The sequence below is a fragment of the Polyodon spathula genome, chromosome 26 (genome assembly GCF_017654505.1).
Source record: "Polyodon spathula isolate WHYD16114869_AA chromosome 26, ASM1765450v1, whole genome shotgun sequence".
Taxonomy (NCBI): domain Eukaryota; kingdom Metazoa; phylum Chordata; class Actinopteri; order Acipenseriformes; family Polyodontidae; genus Polyodon; species Polyodon spathula.
In genome coordinates this window covers 7,490,875-7,517,960 of record NC_054559.1, presented here as the reverse complement: position 1 = coordinate 7,517,960, position 27,086 = coordinate 7,490,875, and the positions used below count along the sequence as shown (strand labels likewise).

The 27,086-nt window shown below is 39.9% G+C and overlaps 1 protein-coding gene across 1 annotated transcript in view; it reads left to right on the top strand.

Moving 5' to 3' along the window:
* LOC121300447 (protein sidekick-1-like) overlaps window positions 1-19,370 on the top strand; it is an 82,708-nt gene extending 63,338 nt beyond the window's left edge. Inside the window, exons 21-36 of the mRNA XM_041229022.1 lie at window positions 1,621-1,822; window positions 2,467-2,570; window positions 3,208-3,278; window positions 4,016-4,148; window positions 5,086-5,142; window positions 5,573-5,674; window positions 9,653-9,768; window positions 10,884-11,070; window positions 11,507-11,644; window positions 11,780-11,941; window positions 12,150-12,275; window positions 12,826-12,990; window positions 13,517-13,654; window positions 16,340-16,460; window positions 18,607-18,736; window positions 19,016-19,370. Coding sequence (XP_041084956.1) covers window positions 1,621-1,822; window positions 2,467-2,570; window positions 3,208-3,278; window positions 4,016-4,148; window positions 5,086-5,142; window positions 5,573-5,674; window positions 9,653-9,768; window positions 10,884-11,070; window positions 11,507-11,644; window positions 11,780-11,941; window positions 12,150-12,275; window positions 12,826-12,990; window positions 13,517-13,654; window positions 16,340-16,460; window positions 18,607-18,736; window positions 19,016-19,288 — 2,225 coding nt within the window. The 3' untranslated portion in view covers window positions 19,289-19,370. The remainder of the gene's footprint in view (window positions 1-1,620; window positions 1,823-2,466; window positions 2,571-3,207; window positions 3,279-4,015; window positions 4,149-5,085; window positions 5,143-5,572; window positions 5,675-9,652; window positions 9,769-10,883; window positions 11,071-11,506; window positions 11,645-11,779; window positions 11,942-12,149; window positions 12,276-12,825; window positions 12,991-13,516; window positions 13,655-16,339; window positions 16,461-18,606; window positions 18,737-19,015) is intronic.
* The last annotated feature ends 7,716 nt before the right edge of the window (window positions 19,371-27,086 follow it).

Genomic DNA, 27,086 nt, shown 5'->3' with positions numbered 1-27,086 from the left:
TCCCCCTGTGGCAGCAGTGACTGCACAGCTATTAGAGATACTGTTTTTTGTTGCATTTATATTAGAGAAGGAACAAGCCGAGTTATAATTTAGATAGTGATAATCTTACTCAAATTAATTACGCAGGAATTTTCTAGATTAAATGCCATACGTCTGTCTTATTATTATCTTTATTAAAACACTGTTGTTGTTGTTGTTGTTGATTTAATAATTACCATCCTAGATTTTTATGAAAGTATTTTTCACTTTAGAAATTTAGCCTTCAAGCAAGATTTTGCTTATCAAATTATTTTTCCTAGTACAGCTACTATTAGCATGTTAATAATTGAAAATATACAATTTTATTTGTGTATTAGTAAATAAATTAAACTGATCTGGTCCTCCCCTTGTCCTGTGTTAAAACTTGAACAGTCCTTTAAATTGTGGTTTTAGAAGCTGATTAACAACAAAAAGTACCTTAAAACATGCTCTTGAACTTTGATGCATGCCACTGAGAAACGGTAAACCCATTACACACCCTAATGCAACTTTGTACAAGTTGAAATTACTTTTTTTTTAAAAAAATAGAAATAGAAAATTACAGTAAATAAATAAATAAACAAATAGATGCTCTGAAAATGCTGATTGCTGTTCAGACACGGGTCAGCAGTCACTACCAGTGTGTCCAAATCAATAGCTATTTTATTACACAACTCACGCATTTAATCACAATCAATACAGTCGCCATTTAAAATGAAACAATAATTCTGCACTCTGTTGGGTCCTTGCATTGCAATCGATGGGACTGTGTAGGATTTGGGGGGAGAGAGACCTGGAGGTCGAAGCCTCAGCTTGGGCTGTCTCTATGGTAATAGCCATCTGAGCAATCATTCACAACATCAGCACAAACAGATTAATCGATGCCCTGAGCGTTAATACATAGTATTAATGTACTGACCCCACACTCGGCTTCTAATGAGCACAGGCATGACATCTTACTGCATTTTTTTATCTAAAGTACAGGGGTGGAAATAAGACTACAATTGCTTGGTAGTTTCCCCTGTCCCACATTATAAAATGAGGCTGATTAGCCACAAGGTGTAGGTAGCAAGCTCACATATGTCTTATTGAACTTAAAGTAAAAACAAGAATGGATTGAACTGCTAGGCAATGGGAGTATTATTTCCATCCTGAAGTATGTTTGTTGCTTCTTAAATTGTGCCATACGTTCCAAAGTAGTAGAAATACACAGATGGGAACCTTCATGATCATAATAATGTTATTCATACTGTATATATAAAATATTTTGAGTTATTTTTACATTTTTACCCCATTGTAGGCACATTGCAAACTGGACTTTTAGGTTTTGTTCACGAAAGACATTTTTAAAGTTATGTTTTATTTAATTTAACAGTTACTGAGCTGTTTTGGCATTTAAAGCTTTTTTGTAATTGGAGGCTGAGTTATAATGCTGTGAAGGAGGGTTAATGCAATAATTAGCAGCACATTTTCTTTGGACTCGGGGGATTAAACAAACCTTTCACAGCAGTCTGAACATGGCATTTGAGAAGCAGTAGGGGTGTGTGTGTGTGTTGGGCCATTTCTCGCTGGGAATATAAAAACACGTTTTTGTTTTTGCAGATCGGCCAGAGCCCCCGAAGAATCTGTCCATCACTCAGTCGGAGGTGTGGTCTCGGGGGCTGCTGTTGCGCTGGGTTCCTGGGGGAGATGGGTCCTCCCCTGTACGCTACTTTACAGTGCTGACCAAAGAGCTGCCTGATGGAGAATGGCAGACTCACTCCTCCGCCATTAGTCACAACAGCACCTCCTGGCACGTAGACCGGTAAGACTCAAGGTTATGTACAATAGACAGCCTCCTTTTTCACAAGGAAGAAAATTTCACTAATTAAATTGCATTTTGAATAAGTTTGCAATAAGCAAACTAAAAACATGAATACAGACCTCCGTGCAGGCTTGTTTTACAAATGACTTCCTCCAATGATTATCTTCTTTCGATGATTTCAAATGGATATTTAAACAGCCCAAGCGTTGTACTGAAGGCATTTTGCATCTTTTAATACATGGACTGTCAAGTCCACAGGGGTCTACAGATAATAACCATCTCTCTTCAGAACTCTGGAGATTCTTCAGTGACTCACCTTTCACAAGACGAACCTGGATCCCCTAATGCAGATACTGTAGCTTCCGACAGGGCTAGGGAAAGACAGTTTATAAAAATAATCATTTTACCATGGGCATCTTGTACTTCATCAGCTCTGATGTCACCAAGTACGATGACTAATTAACCCCCTTTGAACGTTAGCCTTGTTGCACCACAGCAGCTCCTCCAGTGGGGATCTTCTCTCCCCTGTTGATTCTGAGCATTGTTAACACACAACCACTTGAGTGATGACCCACAGGCTTGTGTATCAAGGAAACTTGAGCTTAATGTTTGAAGTAACGTCTTGCTTGTGACACCTCTTTCAGACTTAAACCCTTCACTTCATACAAGCTGAGAATGATGGCGACTAATGATATTGGAGACAGTGAATACAGCGCGGAGACAGACACAATTACTACTTTACAAGATGGTAAGAATAGACTCAAGAGCTATGTAAAGGGTTTTAATAATTCATCAGTTACAGCTTAGCTTAATTGCCAGTCGATTTGATTTGTTTAAGATTTGATGGCTGAACCTTCAATTGAAGAATAATGACACCATTTACCTTTGAGAAAGTGTTATGCTTTCCTGGTAGCATAATCACACACACACACACACACACACACACACCAATAACATGTGCCTTGGTACCTGTTAGCCATGCATGTTGTAAAATGTGATGTATGGACTAGTTTTGATAACACAATTAACATGTGCCATGTGTTTTTCTGTATTTGACATAACATAGTTTAAAAAAAAAAAAAAAACGTTACAGTTGATGCTGGAAATAATAATAGGTTAGTAGTCAACATTTTGGCGGTAAACAATCTGAGATGGGTTGTTTCTGTGCTAATCACAAATCTATTGGGGACAGTCCAAACAAATGTGGTTGAGTTGAGTCTTTTCTCGTTACCTTAATGTTGCTCCATCTCTATTGTGAATAATTGCTTCATTTCCCCTTCTGAAAGCTATTGCCTCCTCAGGTAACCAGTTTATTTAGGGCATAGTAATTCAACCATGTCTATTGGAAATGACCCATTTCTCTTGCGCGTTCTGTTTCATTTCAGTTCCCGACGAGCCACCTGTTATATTGGCTGTGACTCCTCACACCACATCTTCTGTCCTTGTTCAGTGGCAGGTATGGCATTTGAAAGTTAACTTTGTATAACTTTATGTGTCTTTGCTCAAGTACATCTGTGTGTAAGTTTCTGTACCTGCCCCATTTAAGTTAGTTAAACAAGACATTATTTTATATCAGAGGCAAGGCAACATGGCACACTATTTGTCAGTTTCTATATATTCCAGGTTTATGGAAGGTGTAACTGCAATGTTGTAAATGTATGTACGGGTATTCAGGTAAATTACTGTTAGCTGCATGTTTAAAAATAATATTCAATCAGAAGGCATGGTTTCTAGCTGCTGCTTATTGTGTGCCAGAGAAGACATTCATTAAAATACAGAGCTGTATGATTGAGTCCCAGCCCATTGTAAACAGAGTCTGTTTTAATGGCCAAGGAAGATTACTCCCTGAGTCTGTACATGTGTATTACAAGAAACAACAAACTACAGCACATAAAAATTTGGAAAAGTCCTCTCCAGTCTCCCATTCATTGATAAGAAGCATGTTTCTTCCTTATGCAGGGGGTGCTGGTTTCTGAATCATCTTGTGAGAGGGCCTCTTTCATTTAGAAGAGCTATAAACCTATTATTCTGTCTACATACTAACATGAGGAACTCTGTATTCTGTTTCTATAAACCCTTTCTCTCTGGTGATTCCAGGTTTCTGTACATCCGCCACGGCCCTCTAGAGGTTGCTTGCTTAGAGGATGAATCTTTGAGACTTGTTTGTTCCTTTTTTTTTTTTGTCTGTTTAAGCGGCCAAAGGAGGAGAGCTTGAATGGGGTGCTGGTGGGATACCGCATCTACTACAGAGAGCTGCAGTATGAAAGTGGACAACCCAAGTCCAAGACCACCGCAAACCCTTCAGCACTGCAGGTAGACCGGACTGGTAAGGAATCCCATCATCTGAATAGTTCCACAATTCCTATAGCAGCACTACCGCTGGGTTTGAATCCAGGCCATCGTATATCGTTAATGAAAGTCAGTGTGAATAGCTCTCGGAGATGGAACAATTCAAAACAAAGGTACATTCAAAACACGTTCAGGTCTGTTGTTCATGTTTGCAGTGAAAGGATCCCAGTTGTACACACAACCTTCTTGTAACAGTCTCTTTGGGAACTTGTTGATTGATTTTGGTATACAAGAGGCACATGTGGAGGAGGCTTGGTGATTCAGTGGTTAAAGAAAGGGGCTTATTAAAAGGAGGTTCCTGATTCAATCCCAGCTCAGCCACTCACTCACTGTGTGTGACCCTGAGCAAGTCACTTAACCTTCTTGTGCTCCATCCTTTGGATGAGACGTAAAACCAAGGTCTTATTGTAAGTGACTCTGCAGCAGCAGTTGTGATACGTAGTTCACCCCCTAGTCTGTAAGTTGCTTTGGATGAAAGCGTATGCTAAATGATTGATTAATAATGTGTTGATGGAAAAGGTGATTTGCTTTGTTACACCTAAAACCATCAGGGGGGTCGGTGGCATGCACAGATAAGGCTAATCATGGTTTCACACCAAAGCTCAGTCACAACCATGGTCAGGCCCAGTTTGAAAGGACACATCTTTAATGAGGTACTCAGCAGGACTGCATGAGTAAACAGATTATAAATGACATGTAAGAAGTCGACCAATCTCGGCTACAGATTTGTCATGCTACAGGGAAAAAAAAGTATATATATATATATATATATATATATATATATATATATATATATATATATATATTATATATATATGGATATATATATATGCATAAGAGATCCTGTCAAGACTGCTTGAAAGTACTGCTTGCTCAGTGAATAACAGTCATTCTTTTCTGCTTGCCTTGAATAGCCAAAAGCACCTTCAAGACAGTGAACAGTGCTTTGTTAACAGCATTCGAACTAACACGTAAGTTTAGTTTAATTTCTTATATGACTCAACTTACTTTCCTTTGTAATTAGCTCATGGCAGAGATGCTCTATCCCAATTGCCAACGCTGGTCGTAATCGTAAGGTCATGAAATACTGTTATTAAAGAGAAGCTTCAGTGGTGCTTAGGTGACCCCCTGGTTTCCTTCAACTGGACTTTTAATAGATTATTGGAGTCCCTTTATTAAGACACTGGGTCTGTCCTTTAGGCGTCTCTGGATTTCTGCCTGAAGGAATTTTTAGGTGATCGTAATTGAGAAATAGGTTAAACGTGGACCTCACTTTCTTGTGTGAAATACTATCCACGTTGACAAAGTTTATCTAATTATATCTAATATCTTTATCTAATTGGGTGAAACAAAAAATGCAGTAACAATTTACGCCTCTGTTTCCTTTTCTTCTTTTCCTAGAGCTCAACAAGTACAAGCGTTACGAGATCGTGATGACGGCCTACAACATTATCGGGGAGAGCCCAACCAGTGCTCCGGTGGAGGTTTTTGTTGGAGAAGCAGGTGAGAGTCAGCAGGGAGCTTCAACACCACCTTGCCACTAACACTTTTCAATTCAAATCTTTTCCTTAATCCTAACCTGAAAGTCACTCCTCGATAGCTCAATTCAGCCCCCCCCCCCCCCCCCCCCCCCCCCCAGCATGGGATGTTCCATTAGTTTAGCACCTGCTCTTATTTCAGTGCCTGATAGTATGCATTGATCTGAACAGTGGCAAATCTGAAAGATGCAGCTGCTTAAATCATTAAAATATGTTGTGCCCTTCTTAAAAGTATCTGAAGCAGTTGTGGCAGGGTGGGGGGTGGGGTATTTTATAGATTTTAAAAGTTGCATTATTTAGTTTTGCTTCTAGTTTTGCCACTTTTTAAATCAATTGAATAGACCCCCATTGTCGTATGATTCTCTCCTTCACAGCTTCCTTAGTCCAATAACAATGATTCACTTGATAAATCGCTCTTTACTGTATTCAGTCAATGGTGCACAGACATTTATCTCACAGCTCCTTCTTCCTTGCAGCAACTGACTGCTAATTTGGGAAGTCTTGAACAACTTTCATAGAGTGATACTTTGAGAAAGCTCGGATTCTGAGCACCTTTTGCTTCAGTTAATTTAAAGGTAGTAATTCCCCAGCGATGGGGATGAAGTGGGGGTACACAGTTTGACCTCCGACTCTACAGAATGGGTGTTTTGGGAGAGAAGTCTTCTGCTTGTTTTGTGTTTGAGAAAGCGGAGAAGTCTCGGCAGCTCCCTCAATCCATGTGACAGGTATAAGCACATTGCCTGTCAATCAGGCTGGCTTGTGATTAAACAAAACGAAACTCCTCATTTCCTCTTTGACAGAACTGAAACACAAAAACACCCCCAAGTACACCGAAGAGTGTTTCTGATGGGTAATAAATCTAACGCATGCCTAAGAGCTGAGAGTGATGGCTGTCATAGTGGCTGACTGTCACGCCTTGTTGCAGCTGACATCACTGTCCTGAAAAAAATGAGGTGCACAGCGACGGCATTTGATTTTGAAAAGCAGCATACTGTAACTCATTTTAAAACAGCACTTGCTCTGTACAGGTAGCTGACAATTTTCCCTGATGCTTTTTTTTTTTTTTTTTAAAACTGATTCAATCCCCCACCTCTTATCCATGTTCTGTTTATCTGTTTTTTGTTTTCTTGTTTCTTGCACCAAAAAGATGCTCTCATTCCTTTGTAGAAACAGTTTTGTCCCAGTTTTGACAGGTCTTCAATTCTCTCTTTTAAATGATTGGGGATATCTGAATGAGCAAGCTGCAGATAATTAAGAGCAGTCTCTAATATTCTAAGGTGACAGAAATGTTTTGTAATTTAGTTTTGCATTTCATTAATGCTTGCCATGACTTATTTGATTAATCTAATGAATTCATTTCTAGTTGAACCAGGCAGATTTGTTTACCTTATGAGAGGGGTGAAAATTAATCGCTGGAGTTTTATTAGGCCTGAGAAATAAGCTTTGTGATAATTAGTTCAAAATTATTCTTCATGCAGGTCATTTCATTTGTGAATAAGTCGTGCTTTGTTAGTGGGCTTCACCCCATCCAGCCGCCTTCTCTTCTGCCAGGGCAGATGCTTCAAACCCGTCCGGTCTGACAGTGGCCTGATGTTTTTTTGTGAGTAGTTTATAGAAAGGGCACCTTGTCCTCCAGCATAGGCCTGGCTGTACTCACTTGCGATTTATGGAATGCCAGGTTTGTGATATGAAGTAGTGATGTCCTTTGTGTTAAGTTTGTCGTATGAGAAAGGAAAGAACACATAAAGTTTTAAACAGACTTTCTGAAGTTTGTCTTGTCATTGCCCAAAGGCAAAGACACAGAAAAGCTTCCAAAAAGCTGACCTCACGAACAGAAAGTACAAAGTGGTAAAAACAACTACTGATCCCATGGGGCAGAATGAATACAAGTCCCAAAACAGCAAAAAACCAAAGCGTGTCGCGCAACCATGAAAAAATGGGATGATACACCATTATTATGGAGGGGATAAATTACGGAATTGAAGCTGCAAGTCACCGGACGCCTCAGACCATATTCACTAATGGGAACACAAGCGTTTTTGTTTTACTGTGGAGCGCAATACAAGAGGCAGTGTGTGGGATGCTAGGAGTTGGGAGGATGTACATACAGTCGATGCAAGGATCATAAAACAAGCAGCATTGAAGCCTCTGCTTAAGTTTATCACGTAAATGTTTAAGCAAAGTGAAGAGATACACAAGGCTGGCATACTCTTGCTCCTGGGTTGTGTTGCAGCCATATATTTATCTTCAGTTAGCAATTCTATTTCCTAAACCTGAATGGTTCATTATGGAGACAAATGCAACTGCTCCTTTATAAATAATAAAAGCATTGGGCCTACCTGTCTCTTCCACCATAGTTTATATTTTAACTGTGTACCAGTTATATTGCAATAACAGTGCCTAAGAGAACACAGGTGGCATTATTTATGATCTCCTTTCAGTTATTAAGAGACAGTAAAGAGTGTCTCTGGCACTCTATGTTTCAATTTATTTTATAATTTAGGGTGGGGTGGAGGGGGGGGGTTTGCCGATGGTTTTGAGGTTTAATGGAGCAGCAAATATGAATCTCTTATAACAAACTGCAGCATCTGGCAGGGCAACCTGGTGGAGGTTATTAACATCATCATTAGAACAGGGCGGCTGAGAGATAATGGTGGGGGAAACAGAAGACTTTGTGCAAAACGCATTGTGTTGTAATTACTGACGGGTGTTTAGTCCTGACTTATGAAGGTCATTCCTAACAAGAAGTACCCCTTTCCGTACTGAAGGTAATTACACCAGCCTGCTCTGTTTACCGAATAATTTGCCTAGCTGTATAAATGTCATCAGCAAGTTAATGTTGCTCATTGCAGTGTTTCTCTCCTTTGCCTTGTAAGCTCTTATAGACTAATTATTTAAGTCGCACAAGGCATGCGCCAGGTGATAGGTGATCCCTATCGTTATCTGTCTGAACCTGTGTAATCAGGAGGAAACATGAGAGCCAATAGATTCTTCAGCAGTGCACAGATTGTGCAGCCTTTAGAATCAGATGCATTAACCTTTAGACATTCCTTATCAGAAAGAGCCATCAGAATTCACCTTCCTTGTTTAAAGTGAAATGAAATCATATTAGTTACAGTACCATGCCATAGCACTGTCAGTAGCAGTGCTTTTAATTGAAGAGTATTACTTTTGCAACTGTTCATCGTGACACACAACTAATTTGTGCAGTCTTGGGCATGTATATTATCTTACCTGGGTGTATATTTCTTTGTATATGCTATATGGAGAGACCCAAAATCAACGATTCTTCATTGAAAACATGGAAATGATTGCTGTATTTTTTCTAATTGTTTCGAAAAGCACTGCTGCTTGTGAGTGGAGAGCAAGCCTCAGGCTTGCCATGACAGCTCCTGTTGAGACTACTTTCAGTAAATATCGGCATTCATCCATAGCATAGAAAGAACTCTATTGATTTGTTCGAACGAGTAGATTAAACAAGTTGTATGAATTACATGTGTGTGTTTAAGGATTTTATTGAGCTTTGCATTGTTGCATTATGGGTAGCAGTTTTAGAATTTAGAAATGTCTAATAAAATAGCAAGTACAGAGTATGACTTATTCTAGTGATATTCAGAATGTGGATTATATTTCAGTTTGGAATTCATGAATCTGTTATACTGAAACTTTTGTCCTGTTTATTTAGGGTTTCTGAAGCTTTTTGCAAAAAACAAAACAAAAAAAAAAAAAAAAAAAACAGAACAAACACCTTCAATAACTCAAGAAGTAACGTTTTGTGAATAGGCTCCGTCATATCCAATATAAATCACTATCAACAGAATATGCCATTACCGTTAAAGGTAAAAATCAATAAAGTGTTTCTTTATGCTGAGTGAAAGCCTTGCTTATTGCTTGGGTCTGTAATTAAGTGTATGATATTGTGATGAATTATTATTTCTCCCAGCTCCATCGATGGCCCCCCAGAATATTCAGGTGAACCCCCTAACTGCAAGTCAGCTGGAAATCCAGTGGGACCCCCCACCAGTGGAGACTCAGAATGGAAACATCCAGGGGTACAAGGTGAGGACATGCACCTCAATCTGCTTAGAACAGCGGTCCTGAAAGTGGTGCCCACAGGCAATTATTCTCTGAATAATTGTACTGGAGATGAGTGATCTTTAAAACAGTAGTGTTGACAAATTATTTTAGTTTATTCATGGTTATCTGTGTAAACATGCTATTTAAAAATATTTGCATTGCATACATTATTTAAAGAATAAGCGCAGCATGCACAATTACTGCCTGAGACTTGGTTTATGAGCCAAGAATAACTCCCACTAAAGCTCTTAATATTGTAGCATGCACAGGAGAAGGCAGCAGCAGGGCTGGTAGGTGACGTAATCACATACAAAGACATAAGCCCGACATACGCTCCTTGCAAAGGAGGCGGCTCTTGTACAGCAGTATCGGCACAATGCTTTAGTGCGAAAGGTCCCAGGTTCACGCCCGCCCTCCATCTGTGTGTGGATTGCCTCACCCTGTGTGAGGCGCATGCATGCGGGAAACTGTATATGTCGCACGAAGGCATTGTTTAAGATAAGAATCTATGAAATAGTCAGAGCGCCCGCAAACAGCCAAGTAAAATCCATTTATGCCTGTGTCCAAATTACTTTAACATGTTTTATGAAGATTTTGTAACTGCACTGTATTTACACATATTGTCTATTTACAATGTAATTACTTAAGTCACACTTGCAATTACATTGTTATTATAGTCTAGTTAGATGCACTAATTGTAGTGTCTTCATATACCTGTAGTGTTTATACACAGGTACACTTAAACTGCTGATTGTGTACATTACTAGATCCATTTCCACAAAGAAATGTAACAACTTTAATTGCAAGCATTGTGTCTTTACTGTCAAGACCCAATGACCCAAGACCCAAAGAAACCCAGAAAGTAAAATTTAAAGAGCTAATCCATAATGTTTGTGAACTGCTTTCTTACCATGCCATTGAGGATCCAGAGGAAAATAAATTGGCATTCAGAGTGGAATGCATCCCCTTCTGTCTGGCTGTTCTGAAATATTGTGTGGTGCTTGCAAATATAAGCCAATGAAAGGTGAGGGACAATGGTACTGGCTACTGTCATGCACTGTGCACTAATCTTCATTTGGATTGTGAATTTGAAACAGATTTATTACTGGGAGACGGGCAATTACAATGAGACGGAGAAACTGAAGATTTTGTTCCTCCCTGAAGCCACAATGAGGCTCAAAAACCTGACCAGCTACACCTCGTACTCCGTGAAGATTTCTGCATTCAACGCAGCGGGGGACGGGCCGCAGAGCGAGCCCAGATGGGGCAGGACTCACCAGGCTGGTACGTGACAGCGGGGGGCCCTTGCACTTCAACCAGTGCCTTTGCACAGTGTGCTTTGTATATTCAGGATAGAAATAGGGTTCCTGAGCCATTCCCAAAGGCTGCGGTAGATTACAAGAAAAAAAAAAAAAAATTCTCATTTTGTTGAATTTACAACCTAAAAGAAACGCTGTCACGACAACTGGAGTATCTCATTTAGACCACTCAAGTGGGACAAATAAAGCTGAAGCATGTACTGTGTGAAAGAATTGCTGCCTAAAAAGAAACTAGCAGTCACCTAAGGTGTTTGCACAAAAATTGTTTGTTTTATTAAACACTTACTGTTTGGCAGCCACTAATAAATAGCTTTAGACCACCTGCTCTGCAGTAACGAGAAAGAACAGCTGCCAATCTTTGGGGTTGGTGTTGGGTAACACTGCTACGTCTCTTCTTTAAGCTCCAAGTGCCCCCAGTTATATGACATTCTCTGAGGTCACCACCACTACTCTGAACGTGTCCTGGGGGTTTCCTGTCTGGCCCAATGGGGTCCTGGAAGGATACCGCGTTGTCTATGAGCCCTTGGCACCAATACATGGTAGGCAAACAGATGACAGTCCTTTATACTGAAATTATCCCAAGTTAGGGGTCTGGTGGGAAATAAAAAAAAAAGCTTTGTTCCACTCTGCCCTTTCTGCAGTAGTTAATGAGCTTTGGTTTTCCTGTCCTGCAGGAGTGAGTAAGGTGGTGACAGTGGAGATCAAAGGAAACTGGCAGCGCTGGCTGAAGGTCCGTGACCTCACAAAGAGGGTGACCTACTCCTTCAGAGTGCAGGCCAAGACTATCGCCTATGGACCAGAACTGGAAGCTAACATCACAGCCGGACCTTCTGTTGGTGCGTAGAGTTTAGTAATTGTGGGGTTTTTTTGTTTGTTTGTTTTAATTGAACGTTCAGCGTCTTTCATTGCAGCTTGTTGAACATACCTTGAACGAGTTGAGATTTAAACATCCTTACACAGTGGTACTCCTGTGAGGGTCGGTTATGTACGTTAAAGATATATACATATACATATACACCTCTGCTCCTTCTGCCTGCACTATAGGATCTCCTGGGTCCCCCCTGGAACCCTCAGTCACCAAGTCTGCCTCTACACTCACACTCCACTGGTCTGCAGGAGACCCAGGCACAGAGCCAGTCACAGGATACGCCATTGAGGCCCGGCCCTCCGGTAAGGAATCTCCACCTTCGTGTTCGTTTTTCCATTTGAGGTGCATTTTGACTCTTTGTCACAATCTTGCTTGATTAAGCTTTTGGTCTTTGTAAACTTTCCCCTTCTGCTTTCTCCATCCCTGTGTTCCCTCATTGTGGTGTTTGTGGAGAGCAGGTTTTGATTGTGACAAGCAGATGTGCTGTAGATCTGTACTGTACAGATGTGTGGAGCAACAGTGTGGCTATGGGCATTCAATATGTTCTGGGGGGGTGGCATATTCAAATAAAAAAAGACAAACCAGAATGTACTGCTGGCATTAGAATGTACTGCATGGCATTAAAATGTTCTGCATGGCATTAGAATGTACGTCATGTTCCCTCTTTTTTGTTTGTCTGTTGAGAAGAATAAAATAAACTAAAACTCAATGACAAGCATTTCATTTAGAGTAATTTTTCATTGCCTTCAGATAAGACATTTGTCATTGAAATGTAGTTGGTTTTTGCATTTCTAAATTTGGCACTAATGAGTATTTAATGGTTATGCATTGTTTGCTTGCTTGTTCTTTCAGATGAAGGCTTATGGGACACATTTGTGAAGCACTTGCCTCCCAGCACTAGATCTCACACAGTCAGCCTGGATCGTCTCAGGCAGGGCGTGAGCTATGAGTTCAGGGTGATTGCAATCAATAAGTTTGGCTACGGTGAGCCTAGTGTGCCCTCTGCTGTCTTGTCAGGTAATTGCATATTGATGTTACACAGCCACTGTAATAAAACATGTTGCAGAATAGCTTTAAAATGTCAGAATGTCAGATTTATTGTCCCAAGTTTTATAAATATTACAGATTTTTTTTTCTTTTGTATCTATTTATTATCTTTTGGGAAATGCTTCTTACCTCTTCTTATTACCACTGGTTCTACCTCTGAAATTATTGTATACTTTCATTTTGAATATGCAGGTATTTTCAATGTTATAGATGAAAAGTAACTTCTTCTTCCTGGTACCTAATCACTTTAGCCAGACCATGTGACCTACAGCGAAGGTTCCAGGATGCAGCAGTTTATCCATTACATTGTGTTTTAAATATTTACATAGCCTGAAGGACCAAACAATGAAAAGAAGACCACTAGAAATATAAGTAGGATGTTAAAGCATATGCTAGCACTACTTTAAAGTCGTGGGTTTTCAGTGATATGTATACCCAGTTGGATGCTGTTGTGAAAATATACTGTATGTGTGATTGTGTGCCTTTTCCCCCACAGCCCAGTCTGAAAATCCCTTCTATGAAGAATGGTGGTTCCTGATAGTGATGGCACTTTGTGGTCTCATCCTCATACTGTTTATAGTGTTCGGTTTAGTACTGCACGGGCAGAGCAAGAAGTACAAGAGCTGTAACCTGGGTAAGTACAGACTGTGGAGCCCTACATCAGCCAAACAGAAGCTCGAACTCAAATATTGAATTCATGACTGCCTGCTCTAGACCTGTCGCAAAAAGCTAGTTTCAACAAAAAACAAATGCTTTCATTTAGATTTTTTTAACATGGGGTCGCTCTGTCTGAAAGCCCTGTTGAATTGCGACCTTGATCAGGAAAAAGCATTCTGCAACTTCAAGAAGCTTGTGATAGGTAATAGGGAATGGGCGCGCAACCAAAGGGATAATTGCTATAACTGCACAGCGTATCTCTTTTAGGCATGCTTGCTGTTGTGTTTGAGCCGTTGTTGCAATTAGTTGAATTCATCTCCACCAGCAGAGGAAAAATGCCTGCTGTCCCCATCTCCACCAGCAGAGGGTGAATGCCTGCTGATATCACTTCCCCCACCATCACCACCCAGAGGAGAGAAGCAGGAGCTGCCTCTACCTCCATCACCTACCCCTGCAAGTGAGGGAGAGCCGCACCAGTCCCCTGCAAGTGAGGGAGAGCCACACCAGTCCCCTGTAACAAGGGTAAACTACACGCTGCTCCCACCTCCGTCACCAGGAACCTACACGCTGCTCCCACCTCCACTGCTTCCACCTCCAGGAGCAGAGCAGCAGGAGCTGTGTCTTTCTCCACCACCTTCACCAGAAGTAGCAGAGCAGCAGGAGCTGCCTCTGACTCCACCGCCAGGAGCAGAGCAGCAGGAGCTGCCTCTGCCTCCACCGCCAGGAACAGAGCAGCAGGAGCCTACATACTGCTCCCACTTCCGTTGCCAGGAAACTACACGCTGCTCCCACCTCCACCGCTTCCACCGCCAGGAGCAGAGCAGCAGGAGCTGTGTCTGCCTCCAACATCTTCACTGCCAGGAGCAGAGCAGCAGGAGCTTCCTCTGCATCTACTGCTAGGAGCAGAGCAGCAGAAGCTGACTCCCTTTACCAGAAGAAGGACCAGGACTGGATGCTGGCAGTCCTCAGCAGCCCTTGCATAGGCTGCTGAGAGAAGCACGGGGAAGAACCAAATGGCCACAGTGGCCGAGAAGAGGGCTAGAACCTGAACTCCAGCTTGTCCTGACTCCCCGCACATCATCACTTGGGGATGCCTGCACGACACTGCCCAAGGATGCCTTCACGTCATCGTTCAGGGATGCCTGCCTCGCTTCGCCCAAGGTTGCCTGCTGCTCCGCATCGCCCAGGGTTGCCTCTGTCTCCACACTGCCTGTGGAGCCACGGGTGGCAGGGTACGAGGGAGAAGCAGAGTTCCCGCTGCTGCCTCTATGGCCAGGGGCTCCCGAGTTCTTCTCCCGGGGGTCCACTGCTGCCTTCGCCTGGGGCTGCCGGCTCTGCTTCGCCTGGGGTCACCGGAACTGCTTCGCCAGGTGTTTCCGTCAGCTGTGCTTGGCCGCAAGGGTCAGTGTGGCCGGAGCCCCACCAGAGGGAGCTGCTGGCTATGAAGAAGGGGGGAGAGATCAGAAGACCGCCTTCCTCACAGCCTTTCCGCTGCCAGGACTGCCCCGGCTGAATGAGTCAGCCTGGAAGCTGTCAGCAGGTCTGCTGACAGCATTGTCCCTGGCAGTTTTCCGCTGCCAGGATACAACAGGACAGAGCAGCTTTTCTGCTGCGGGAGTGGACCACCATGCTGTCAGCTGTGCCACTACAGTCAGGGGAGCTGACAGCATTTTCAGCCATGGGCCCAGTGAAGCCTCCCTTCCCAGCCCAAGACTTTGACCTGGACTGCTGGGTTTTTAAGAGGGGAGGTGGCCGTTGAGGCCAGGTATGCTTTGCACAAAGGGGGGTATATGTGGCAAAGTGCCCCACCCCTGGGCTATTTATTTGTGTTGTATGTTGCGTGTAGTGTGTTAATGTTGGTGTATTGTAGTTGGTGCACGGGATAATGTGGGTTATGAACACAATTGATTTAAAATGTATATTTGTATTTAGGCACAAGGATTGCACAGAACTTCACGTGCAGGTAAAATGTAATATGTGAGCACGGGGAATTGCATTAAGTAAATTAACGTGCAGTTGTACCAAGACTAGCAATCGAGTCTCGGTACAGCTGCATAAAAGAAGCATGTTTTCACTCACTCGAGGCTGTGTGTTCGGTGAGTGGAGAATGGGTGGGGAGAAAACTAAAAACTAAAGTAAATAATTGATTTAAACTCACCGTGATTGTCTGTTATAAATATAACATATCTCCATTTCTATAAGTGGTTTTTATTCAGAAAAATGAACGTGTTGACGTATTCTGGTGTCAGTTTTGTTTGCAATCAATTTACAGCTAGTGGAAAAGACATTCTGCAGGCACAGAGGATCCTGGAATGCACAGGTAACGTTTTGCCATTTTTTCCAGTGTAGGAAAGCGGTGTGCATTGGCCTGCCACCACTCCCAATGGATCGCAATACAATGCAGGGCATGGCTCCCTGAAGTAACTTGCCACTTCATTTTCAGCTGTCCTGTTGGCCGGTTTTAGAACATAGTCTTCACCTAAAAGCACTGACATGGCACTATTCTTGTCTGTTCCACATGATCTTTTAGCTACCGTTAAACCGTTTAACCTATCACATCCCTACTGTCAACAGGCACTGTAATAGGGGGAAGGGCATTTGTGAGAATACACATATCCTATCGAAAACAAGATCGAGCAAAGTTTATTTTGTTATTTTCCAGGCAAGAATATTTCCACAGTGGAGGAGTCAGTCACACTGGATAACGGTGGCTTCACTTCGCTGGAGCTCAACAGCAGGCACCTGAATGTCAAGAGCTCCTTCCTAAAGAAGAACGGGACAAGGTATGGATGAGAGAGACACCATGTGGGGTTCACAGTCCAGTCTGTTTACATTGTCCAAGGACATTTTTAGTTCTAAGGACCTTCATATACCTTTGAACCAGTCTAGGAGACAAATAGGCCACAACAGCAAGAAGTAAAAATGACACATTCAGCTCTGTTATCTATTATTTGAAAGATTTGCATCACCCTATAGAATTAACAAATTTTGCTTCATAAAGTCGTAATGAAACCTGCTGAATAATGTTATCTTAATATATTGAATTAAATATAGCTTTGTTCATTGTTTTTTTTTTTTTTTTTTTGGTCTGTTTGTTCTTTAATTATGTCTCAAATTCTTGGCGATGCTAAACTTTTGGTCATAGCTGTACACTGCTAAGTCTCTGCATGGGAGAAATGTTTGAATCAATTACACTTGTTTGTTCTAGTCAAATGAATAAGATGAGTCACAAGGTCCAAAATCTAACTTCAGCTTCACTTTAAAACTTCTATAATCTGGGAAGTCTCAAGAGAAAGGGACATAAAAAAGAGACTCAAGTTCATCCCACCCTCAGTGGTACACATTTTAAAACACCAAAGGCTTGGTTTTGAAAAACTAAAAGCTAGAAATAGGCAACAACTAAAGGTTTGCTTGTGGTAAAAGCTCAATGTTGCTCCCTTTAGCTATATATTAGAGAGAATATTGTTCTTGGAAATTAGCCCAAACTTGTACTAGCAATGGTTGCCATTTCTTTTCATATGTCTGTTTACTATTATAATATTTAATGCTCATATAGAAGTCTCAAAAGGTTGTAAAAACATAATATTTCAGTGTGCTATTTGATCTGCAGGAAATTCTTGGAAAAGGCTTGTTCTGAGTTGACTCCCTGGCAGCAATAGCGATAGATCAATAGCTGCAAAAAAAGAAGGGGCCAAGACTTTCAGTTCAGTGGAGGAAGATAGACTGCCATTGTAGATCACATCATTATGCGCTTGTTATTGGTGCAATGTGGCAACTTCAGCTCATAGTAAAACAGAGTAAATCAAACAGATGTGAAACTGGAGTTTTATTCGCATATCTGTTGTTTTCTGTAAGATACAGTTCTAGCACAATTTGTCTTGTCAGTTTAAGTAAAGGGCAATGGACAGGCGTGAACTGATGACCCTGGACCTTGTGCCTTTATCTTCCATCATCAGATGCAGTTTGCCAGCACAACACAGTACAAGAGATGGAAAGGCCCCAGCTTTGCCCTTGAGTACAATAATAACATGCATTATTGGCAGATTTCCCAGCGTTGTCTTTGGGGAATAGAGAAACTCATCAATGGTGATATTCATGGCTGTAGAGGTTGTAAAGGTCCCAAAAACTTGATTAAGAACATTTGGAGGCTAAGAAGTAACAATGGAATATTATGGTAATACATCTAATTTATCTGATGGGACTTAGTCAGAGGATTTCTTTGCAGTAATCCTAAAAGTCAGCCCTAATTTAATTTTTGTATGATAATTACAAGTAGAGTACTTGTGCCGAGCAAATTAAACACAGCGTGGGTCTGGTTTTGATTGTAATTGCCATTCTTTAAACATTTAGATGTATTGCTATTATTAGCAGCTAATTATGTTGGTAATTGCTGTCAGCATCTCTTATGCTATCAAAGCTTTCTATGCCTTTTATACTTGTGCTGTATTGTATTGCACTGTACAGTAGAACCTCAAAGTTATGATCATGCCAGGAATGGAATGTGTTCATTTGTCAGAAATGTGTGAAACTTGTAAATTACTTTCAATAATTCATTTTCAATGATTTACAACTTTGACCTGAAGAATATAAAGACTGGAAAGCTGTTCTTAGCATGGATAATTCCCAGGGTCTAATCTCCATGTCTTTTACAGAAGCCAGGAATCTTGTTACCAGTTTCAACTGGAGTGTTTGTTTTACTGGTCTGTTTGTAAGGGTGGAGTTTGTAGCTTTAGAGTTTCTACTGTAGTGTTGTGGTATGAATTCACAATCACTGTGACAGCTTGGGATCCTTGGATCAGGACAGTTTGTTAAAGATCTGTCCAAAAGTCTCTTTTCTCTGCTCCTAGCAGCTGGAGTTTCTGCTAAATGAGGGACCCACTCCTTGGCAAAGTCCCTCAAGTGTTCGATGGTTGCTGTTCTCTCTTCTAGGTCCCCCCCTAGACCAAGCCCTGGTGGACTGCACTACTCTGACGAGGATATCTGTAACAATTACAATGGAGCAGTGCTGACAGAGAGCACCACTCTCACTGAGAAGCCTACTGAGATGTCCGAATCAGAGGTGAGGGTCTGAGACTGCCTCCCCATACATGCACCTGCTCTGTAACAGTGACCTAAGTTTCAACAGAGCCACTAGAACATGCCCATACTGCAACTGAATGACATGTTTTCCACTTGGTCCCCTCAGATACTGTCAAACGATTCAGCATCACGCAGAACTGTTTAAAGCTTATCATCTTGACTTAAAAACTCTTAAAACCCAAAGAGAGCAGAAATGGCACTGAAGAGCTGTGTGTCACTGTGGTTATCTTATCATTAGTCTTCTCTTCTCTTTCGTCAGACCACAGACAGCGATTATGAGGACGAGCAGCCCAAGCACTCCTTTGTGAACCACTACATGAGCGACCCCACTTACTACAACTCCTGGAAACGGCAGCAAAAGGGAATGAAGCAGTCTTCAACGTACGCGTACGAGGAGTGTGCGAGCGGAGATGCTGAGTCCTACTTCCAGAGCGTGGTCACCACTCACAGCTCGGGGGGAGTTTACACCCCAGCTGGGCAGCCTGCTCCAGGGTCTCGGACTCCCATCACCGGCTTCTCCTCCTTTGTTTGATGTGTGGGAGCACAGGGACTTAGGAAAGGACCTGATTGAAAACCACCAACACATTTCAACAGACTACGTTTGACAGTCAACTCCATGGGTGTGGGGACAGGGGATGGGGGACGGGGGACAGGGGGACGGGACAGTTCAAGTGAATTGTAGGTCATTTCTTACTTTTTTTTTTCCATTTCTCACACAAAACACTTTTGGGATTACCTCCAGAGTTTTAACTTGTAATTTTTTTTTGTTTTTTGTGTAATGAAATTCACAATACTGGTATTGGTGCCAGTTAATTGTAATTTGAAAATACTGCTCTGATGTACCCTCTGTAAATGTGTTCATTTCTAAAATGAGATGATACTCCAGTGGTTTCAGGATAACAATTAGAAAAACTATGAGGAAAATACATTTAAGGACTACATTTGCATTTTCTAATGTTTTAGTGTCTACCTTAACTCTGAAGAGTGGATCTAAGTTTCAAAGAAGTGGTACAAAGGCAGCTATAGAGGCGCTGTGTTCCTGTTAATTCACTTCTTTGAAAACAAGTCAGGCACATGAAAAGAAGCTGCTTTCAAGTGGAAACAGATTTTTTTCCATGGCTTGATAAAATCATTTAAATGTTAAAAGACTGCTGCTAAAATCAAACTAATTAACACCTGTTAATAATTAGTGAATTTCAGATCAGATTACCCATAATAGTCTTTAAAAAAAATTGAAAAATAAAAACAATGCAGTCCTGAGAAATTATACAACGAAGGCCAGAACCTGTGTTCTTAGTGTAAGTTTGGGTGCAGTGATCACATGTGGTGGCTGAAGGTCAGATGTACTGAACATAGCGTTGTAAATGTCGTCTGCTGATCTGCTTTCAAATATCATTCAACCCCAGGCATCAGCTCTTTATCGTAAGTCGCTGATGAGAGAAGTAATATACACACACACACACACACACACACACACACACCCCGTTGTAGTGAAAAGTTTACATACCCCAATGGAAATTTGTAATTTCTTTAAATTTCTCAAGAACAAATACTTGTACGGAAAATCTTTTGTACAAAAGTTTTCCTTTTGTGGATGAGAGAAAAAAGTTACAAGAAATAGATGTCTAGAATTATTTAATGGTAATTCAAAAGTATTCTTACCCTGATAAGGAAAATGAAATGAATAGCTAGTTTGGGTACCATTAGCAATAATAACCTATTTTAAATGATTAGGATATTTATCAATGAGCATTTGGCATGATTCTTTAGTCATTTTTGACCATTCTTCAACGCAGAATTGTTCCAGTTCAGTCAAATTCCAAGGATTTCTCTTGTGTACAGCCTTCAACTCATACCAAATATTCTCAATCAGATTCAGACCAGGCCATTCTAGAACCTTGATTTTATTCTCCAGTCCCACATGCAGCCAATTCACTTTGAATATCTTTGGCAGTCAATCTTGGATTGTTATTAACCTTCCTTACAATTTTTCTACTTGTTCTTGTTGAATGAGCCTTCTTGCCTCCAGACAGAGGGAGCATTGTGACAGTACCATGAGTCTTGTACTTCTTGATAATAGAAACAATAGTTGAAATTGGGATACTCCAGTGCTTGGTATCCTTCTCCAGCTTTATGACAATACATCATTTTCTGCCTAAGGTCTTTGATAGCTCTTTACCTTTTCCCATATTATTCATAATGACAGCAATCCTCCTATGCCTAGCCCTTTTATACTCTCTAAGAATGTTCACATACAATCCAGCATTTTCTAGAATTAGGTTCTGCATTATCATATTGAAATTTCTAGCACCTTGTAGACAATACTATCATAGCATCAAAGGGTAGAATACTTTTGAATTAGCGTTTTTTGAGTTTTGCAAAAAAAAATTGCTGAAATAAAATGTAGACATCTATTTCTTGTAACTTTTTTTCCTCATCCACAAAAGCAAAGCTTTTGCTACAAAAGATTATTCCTAAAATATTTTGTTTTCAAGAAATTTCTAGAAATGATAAATTTCCATTGGGGTATGTAAACTTTTGACACTGTACTATATATATATATATATATATTATATAATTATATATTATTTTATTATATATACTATATTATATATTAGATATCTATATAATATATATATACACAAACACATTTTAAAAACAGTTATTATTTTCATTAATTTAATAAAAATTATAAACTGCCTTTGCACACATTGACTGCACTCTTTAAGCCATATGGATATTGCTTTATGGAAACAAAAAAAACATGCATTTGAAATTTCTTTTTTTAATCAATATTTATTTGGAATTTTTTACAACAATCCTTTTTTTCATTTTTGTTTTGCTCTTTTTTTTTTTGGCTAGCAATATGTATTGTATATAACAGTGTATTTTTGAGATGCATTTTGTACAGCTGAAATTTATACTGTGATGTACCTCCCATGTGGGTGTAGTTCTGTGGTCACATCTTTGCAGAAGTCCAATTTTGTCGATATTGTTGAGTAATATAAATAGCAACAGGGAACTCACAGGAAACTAGAATAAACTTTGCTCTTCAGTTGCTGAGGGCTGGCATAGTTCTGATGGCATGCAAGCCAAGAATGTCAATATATATTTTTGAAAGAAGATTGAAGAAATCTGTGACCAAACTGAATGCAGTTGCTTTTCCCTTGTCCAAAACTGGTGTTTAAACCATCCTTAACGCAAGTGAAAATTGTAAGAAGTTGAAATCAGAGTTTTATCTGTTTACTATTCTTTTTTTTTAATTTTTTTTATTACATGTGCATTGTCAGCCTTGATGGCTGTGTGAACTTATGGTTAAGGTGGAAGCTGTAGATTTGTGTTGGCTCCCAGCTAGTCAAACTAATAAACTCCATGCTGTTGTTGTACTGGAAATAAATGTAGTCAGACGTTTCATTTAGACTTGGTACCACTTTAGTTTAAGGATCTTTTAAACATGCATCTATAAACATGTTACAAATGTTTTATGAACAATAGTAAACAGTAACACTATTAATAATAGCAGGCTAAATTGTACTGTAAGGCATTTATAAAAACTTGTATAGATGTTTTATGAATGGAACCTTAAACTAAAGCGTGACACAGACACAAGAATATTTGTCTGAATGTTTAGGTTGCCTTTTAGTGCTACTATACACTGTATCTCTTCTGCTTGAGTGTTTAGAGTGATGGGTGCTCCTAATAAACGTATCAAGATTATTCCAGTCCAAGTGAGAATAGATGTCTCGTCTGTACTATCCTAGGGGGGAGGGGGGGGAGACTTGTTAGATCTTTTATGTACCCCACGTATTATTACAATTGAAGAAACAACCCTATGAAGTAATATTGTTACTTGAACATGTTTTTATTAGAGTGAAAGTCTAATGCTACCAGACTTTCTATTTTTATTTTATGCAACTGAGCCTTCTCAGAGGGCACCCCCTCAGTCGATAGTACAAACTGAAATCAACAAGATCCCGTTCCACAGTCCTTGTCCACGTTGGTTTTAAGGGTCTATCACAGCCCCTGGTTTATCATGCAGGTTATCCTTCTATAAACAATACATTCACAGTTAGTTCTACAGAGGAATACACATGTAAATGATGCCAGGCCTTATGATGCAGTGTAAACAGCAGGTTTCAAAACATCCAATTCTTATGCAGGTTATTTTAGAAGAAGTTATTTGTACTGTTGAATATTCTTTTATAAAGCGTGTTATAAAAAAAGAAAAAAGATAAAGAAAAAAGTGTTCACAGATTATTTTCTGGATTAGTCATGTTTTCTTTTCTGAGTGTTTTAAACGTCTGAATGTGGAAATGGCACTTGTTTATCAACAAACGGCTGGTATATTCATGTCTATAAGAGAAACACAAACAACTTCTCACCACTAGCAACATGCTTGAGTCCCTCTCATGATACTTCCCTCTAGCAGCAGCTTAGATGCATCCTGAAGACTGGTGGAGACTTGACTGTAATGAACAAGCAATGTGGAACCTGCGGTACATCAATGTTTCTTTCACCCAATGTCTGTTGAGAACAATTTTAATTTTAATGACTTCATATTGCCTGTGTAATGTCACATGTTTAAATGAGTACTTGCTTTTTTCAGCAATTTTTTTTTCCCCATTGCTCTTTGCCAATGTCTTGATAAGTGTTATCAAACAATTTGTTAATTATGTTAATTGTTTAGTTTTTTTCTGTTTTACTGCCCTGTGAGCTTACCTGTTTGGTACAAAGCATTCAGTTTTCTATTTTATTGCTTAATTTGTTTGGATTGGTACTTTTTATAAAACATTATACCATCTTCACAGAGGAATCAAAGTAAGAATGTGCTTTTCATTTTTGCTGGCACAAATGTAATACAAATTGTTCTGTATACAGTATATGACTCCTAATCTGAGTATCAGTCTTCTTTACCACAACAGCTATGGAGAGGTATGTTATAAAATACCATTCTCCTCACAGCACTATCATTGTGTATTTTACAAGGATTTTAAATATTCATAAAAATAAAAAAAACGGATATGAAAATAGGAAAATCTAACAATTTATTCTTGGAGGGAGTAAAAGTATCCTTGCTTTTAAATATCCAAACCTTGCAGTGATAATGTGCTTTAGTGATGTACTGTTATCAATTTGGACAGTTTGTAATTGTTTGTTGTAGTTTGACAAATCCCATCCACCTCATCGAAACTTTAGTGGTCAATGTGTCTGATTAAAAATGAATTTTGATGGTAAATGTTGCACATCACAATATAAATTTCATTTTGAGTGTTTGCGTTTAGAAGTGAGTGTTTGCGTTTAATTATTATTATTTTACTTCTTTTGATTCTTCTTATTAAATGGTAAAACAACAGGTGTTGAATTGTGTGATATACTGTAAATTTGAGCAAGTATGAATGTCATCCTCAAGCCCTGTTAAAACTCAGTCAACTTCACATAGCAAAATAGCTATATTCCAAAACTGCTCCTTAAGATTAGACCTTTTCATTCCTTAGTATGCTACTGTTGCTAAAGGGAAGCCCTAAAATAATCTCACCTTTTCAGACCTCTCCTGATAGTGAATACAGTAGAAGCTGCATCAGGCTAGTCACTTGAAAGAGCACAAGTGAAGTTATTTGCAACTTCCTGTAACTATTTTCTTATTTATTTTTTTATAGATCATTACACCCATGTAATGGTATAGAATTATGAAACTCTTATTGCAAATGGTCACATTCATTAAACAACTGGGCACTTTTAATAACTTGGCATTTTTTTCACATTTCCAATGGGTTTCTGTTTCCGATATCACTTATTTCTTCACTGAATGGATAATAATACACACATTGTATTGTTGTTTGGATAGGGTAAATGTAAATAGTAGCCTAATTTGCACCCCCTTTCAAAATTTTGTTGCCTTATAGCTTGGAATTAAAATGCATTAAAATTGTTGTTTTTTTTTCATTTATCTACACATCCTACTCCACAACTTCCAAATGAAAGAAAATATTCTAGAAATCTGTAGAAAATTAACAAAAACTGAAATAACTTGGTTGGATAAGTATCCACCCCCCTTGTAATAGCAATCCTAAATTAGCTCAGGTGTAACCAATTGTCTTCAAAATCACACACCAAGTTAAGTGGCCTCCATCTGTGTTAAATTGTAGTGATTCACATGATTTCAGGATAAATTCAGCAGTTCCTGTAGGTTTCCTCTGCGGTGTAGTGCATTTCAAAGCAAAGACTCAACCATGCGCTTTCAAAAGAACTCCGGGACAAAGTTGTTGAAAGGCACAGATCAGGGGATGGGTATAAAAAAAATATCAAAGGCCTTGTATCCCTTGGAGCACTGTCAAGATGATTATTAAGAAGTGGAAGGTGAATGGCACCACCAAGACCCTGCCTAGATCAGGCCATCCCTCCAAACTGGATGACCAAGCAAGAAGGAGACTGATCAGAGAGGCTACCAAGAGGCCAATGGCAACTTTACAAGAGCTACAGACTTTTATGGCCAAGACTGGTCAAAGTGTGCATGTGACAACAATATCCCAAGCACTCCTCAAATCTGGCCTGTATGGTAGGGTGGCAAGAAGGAAGCCATTACTCAAGAAAGCCCACCTTGAATCCCATTTGAAGTATGCAAAAAACTCAGGAGATTTTTGTTTTCCCCTTAACAGTATGGAGTATGGTTTGTAGATAAGTGGAAAAAAACCCTCATTTAAATGCATGAAACTCTGAGGCACCCACACAACAAATGTGAACAAAGTTAAAGGGGATGTAGTCTTTCTATAGGCACTGTATGTTCAAAGAAAGTGTCATTGGTGGAATTTCCATGTGCACACAGATAACTGGTACGGAGAAAATCAAACCTGTGATTTCTAAATACCTAGTGTCTAGCTGTTTAATAATATGTTTTAAAGCTCTTGCCCAAATTGTTTTTCAAATGTCATTAGTGGGGTGTCATGTTGTTAGTAGTGAATTCTGTTTCAACTAATTTATCTTACGACTCATTAATTAAAAATGAACTCAGAGGTATAAAATGAAACTGGCCAACAGGTATTGCAGATCACCATGGGTGAAAACTGGTGGAGACCTTATATATATATATAAGCTATATATATATAGCTCTGGAAAAAATTAAGAGACCACTGCAAAATTATCAGTTTCTCTGGTTTTACTATTTATAGGTATGTGTTTGGGTAAAAAGAACAATTTTGTTTTAGTCTATAAAAACTATTGATAACATTTCTCCCAAATTCCAAATAAAAATATTGTCATTTAGAGCATTTATTGCAGAAAATGACAACTGGTCAAAATAACAAAAAAGATGCAGTGTTGTCAGACCTCGAATAATGCAAAGAAAATAAGTTCATATTCATTTTTAAACAACACAATACTAATGTTTTAACTTAGGAAGTGTTCAGAACTCAAAATTTGGTGGAATAACCCTGAAGCACAGCTTTCATGCGTCTTGGCATTCTCTCCACCAGTCTTTCACATTGATGTTGGGTGACTTTATGCCACTCCTGGCGCAAAAATTCAAGCAGCTCTGCTTTGTTTGATGGCTTGTGACCATCCATCTTCCTCTTGATCACATTCCAGTGGTATTCAATGGGATTCAGGAGATTGGGCTGGCCATGACAGGGTCTTGATCTGGTGGTCCTCCATTCACACCTTGATTGACCTGGCTGTGTGGCATGGAGCATTGTCCTGCTGGAAAAACCAATCCTCAGAGTTGGGTAACATTGTCAGAGCAGAAGGAAGCAAGTTTTCTTCCAGGACAACATTGTACTTGGCTTGATTCATGCGCCCTTCACAAAGACAAATCTGCCCGATTCCAGCCTTGCTGAAGCACCCCCAGATGAGTCAAATTTTCATCTTTGCCCAACACCTGGTCATCTAACAGTTAGACGGAGACCTGGAGAGGCCTACAAGCCACAGTGTCTCGCACCCATTGTGAAATGTGGTGGAGGATCGGTGATGATCTGGGGGTGCTTCAGCAAGGCTGGAATTGGGCAGATTTGTCTTTGTGAAGGGCGCATGAATCAAGCCAAGTACAAGGTTGTCCTGGAAGAAAACTTGCTTCCTTCTGCTCTGTCAATGTTCCCCAACTCTGAGGAATAAAACAAAAATGTTCATTTTACCCAAACACATACCTATAAATAGTAAAACCAGAGAAACTGATAATTTTGCAGTGGTCTCAATTTTTTCCAGAACTGTATATATATATATTTCCCTTCAGTTCTGAGAGGGCGTCAACAACTTGTTGGTATATACAGTATGTTTGTTGTGTTGTTTTGGGCGAACATCCAGTTCACCAACTATATTTATTAATGTGGAGGGCGGACACG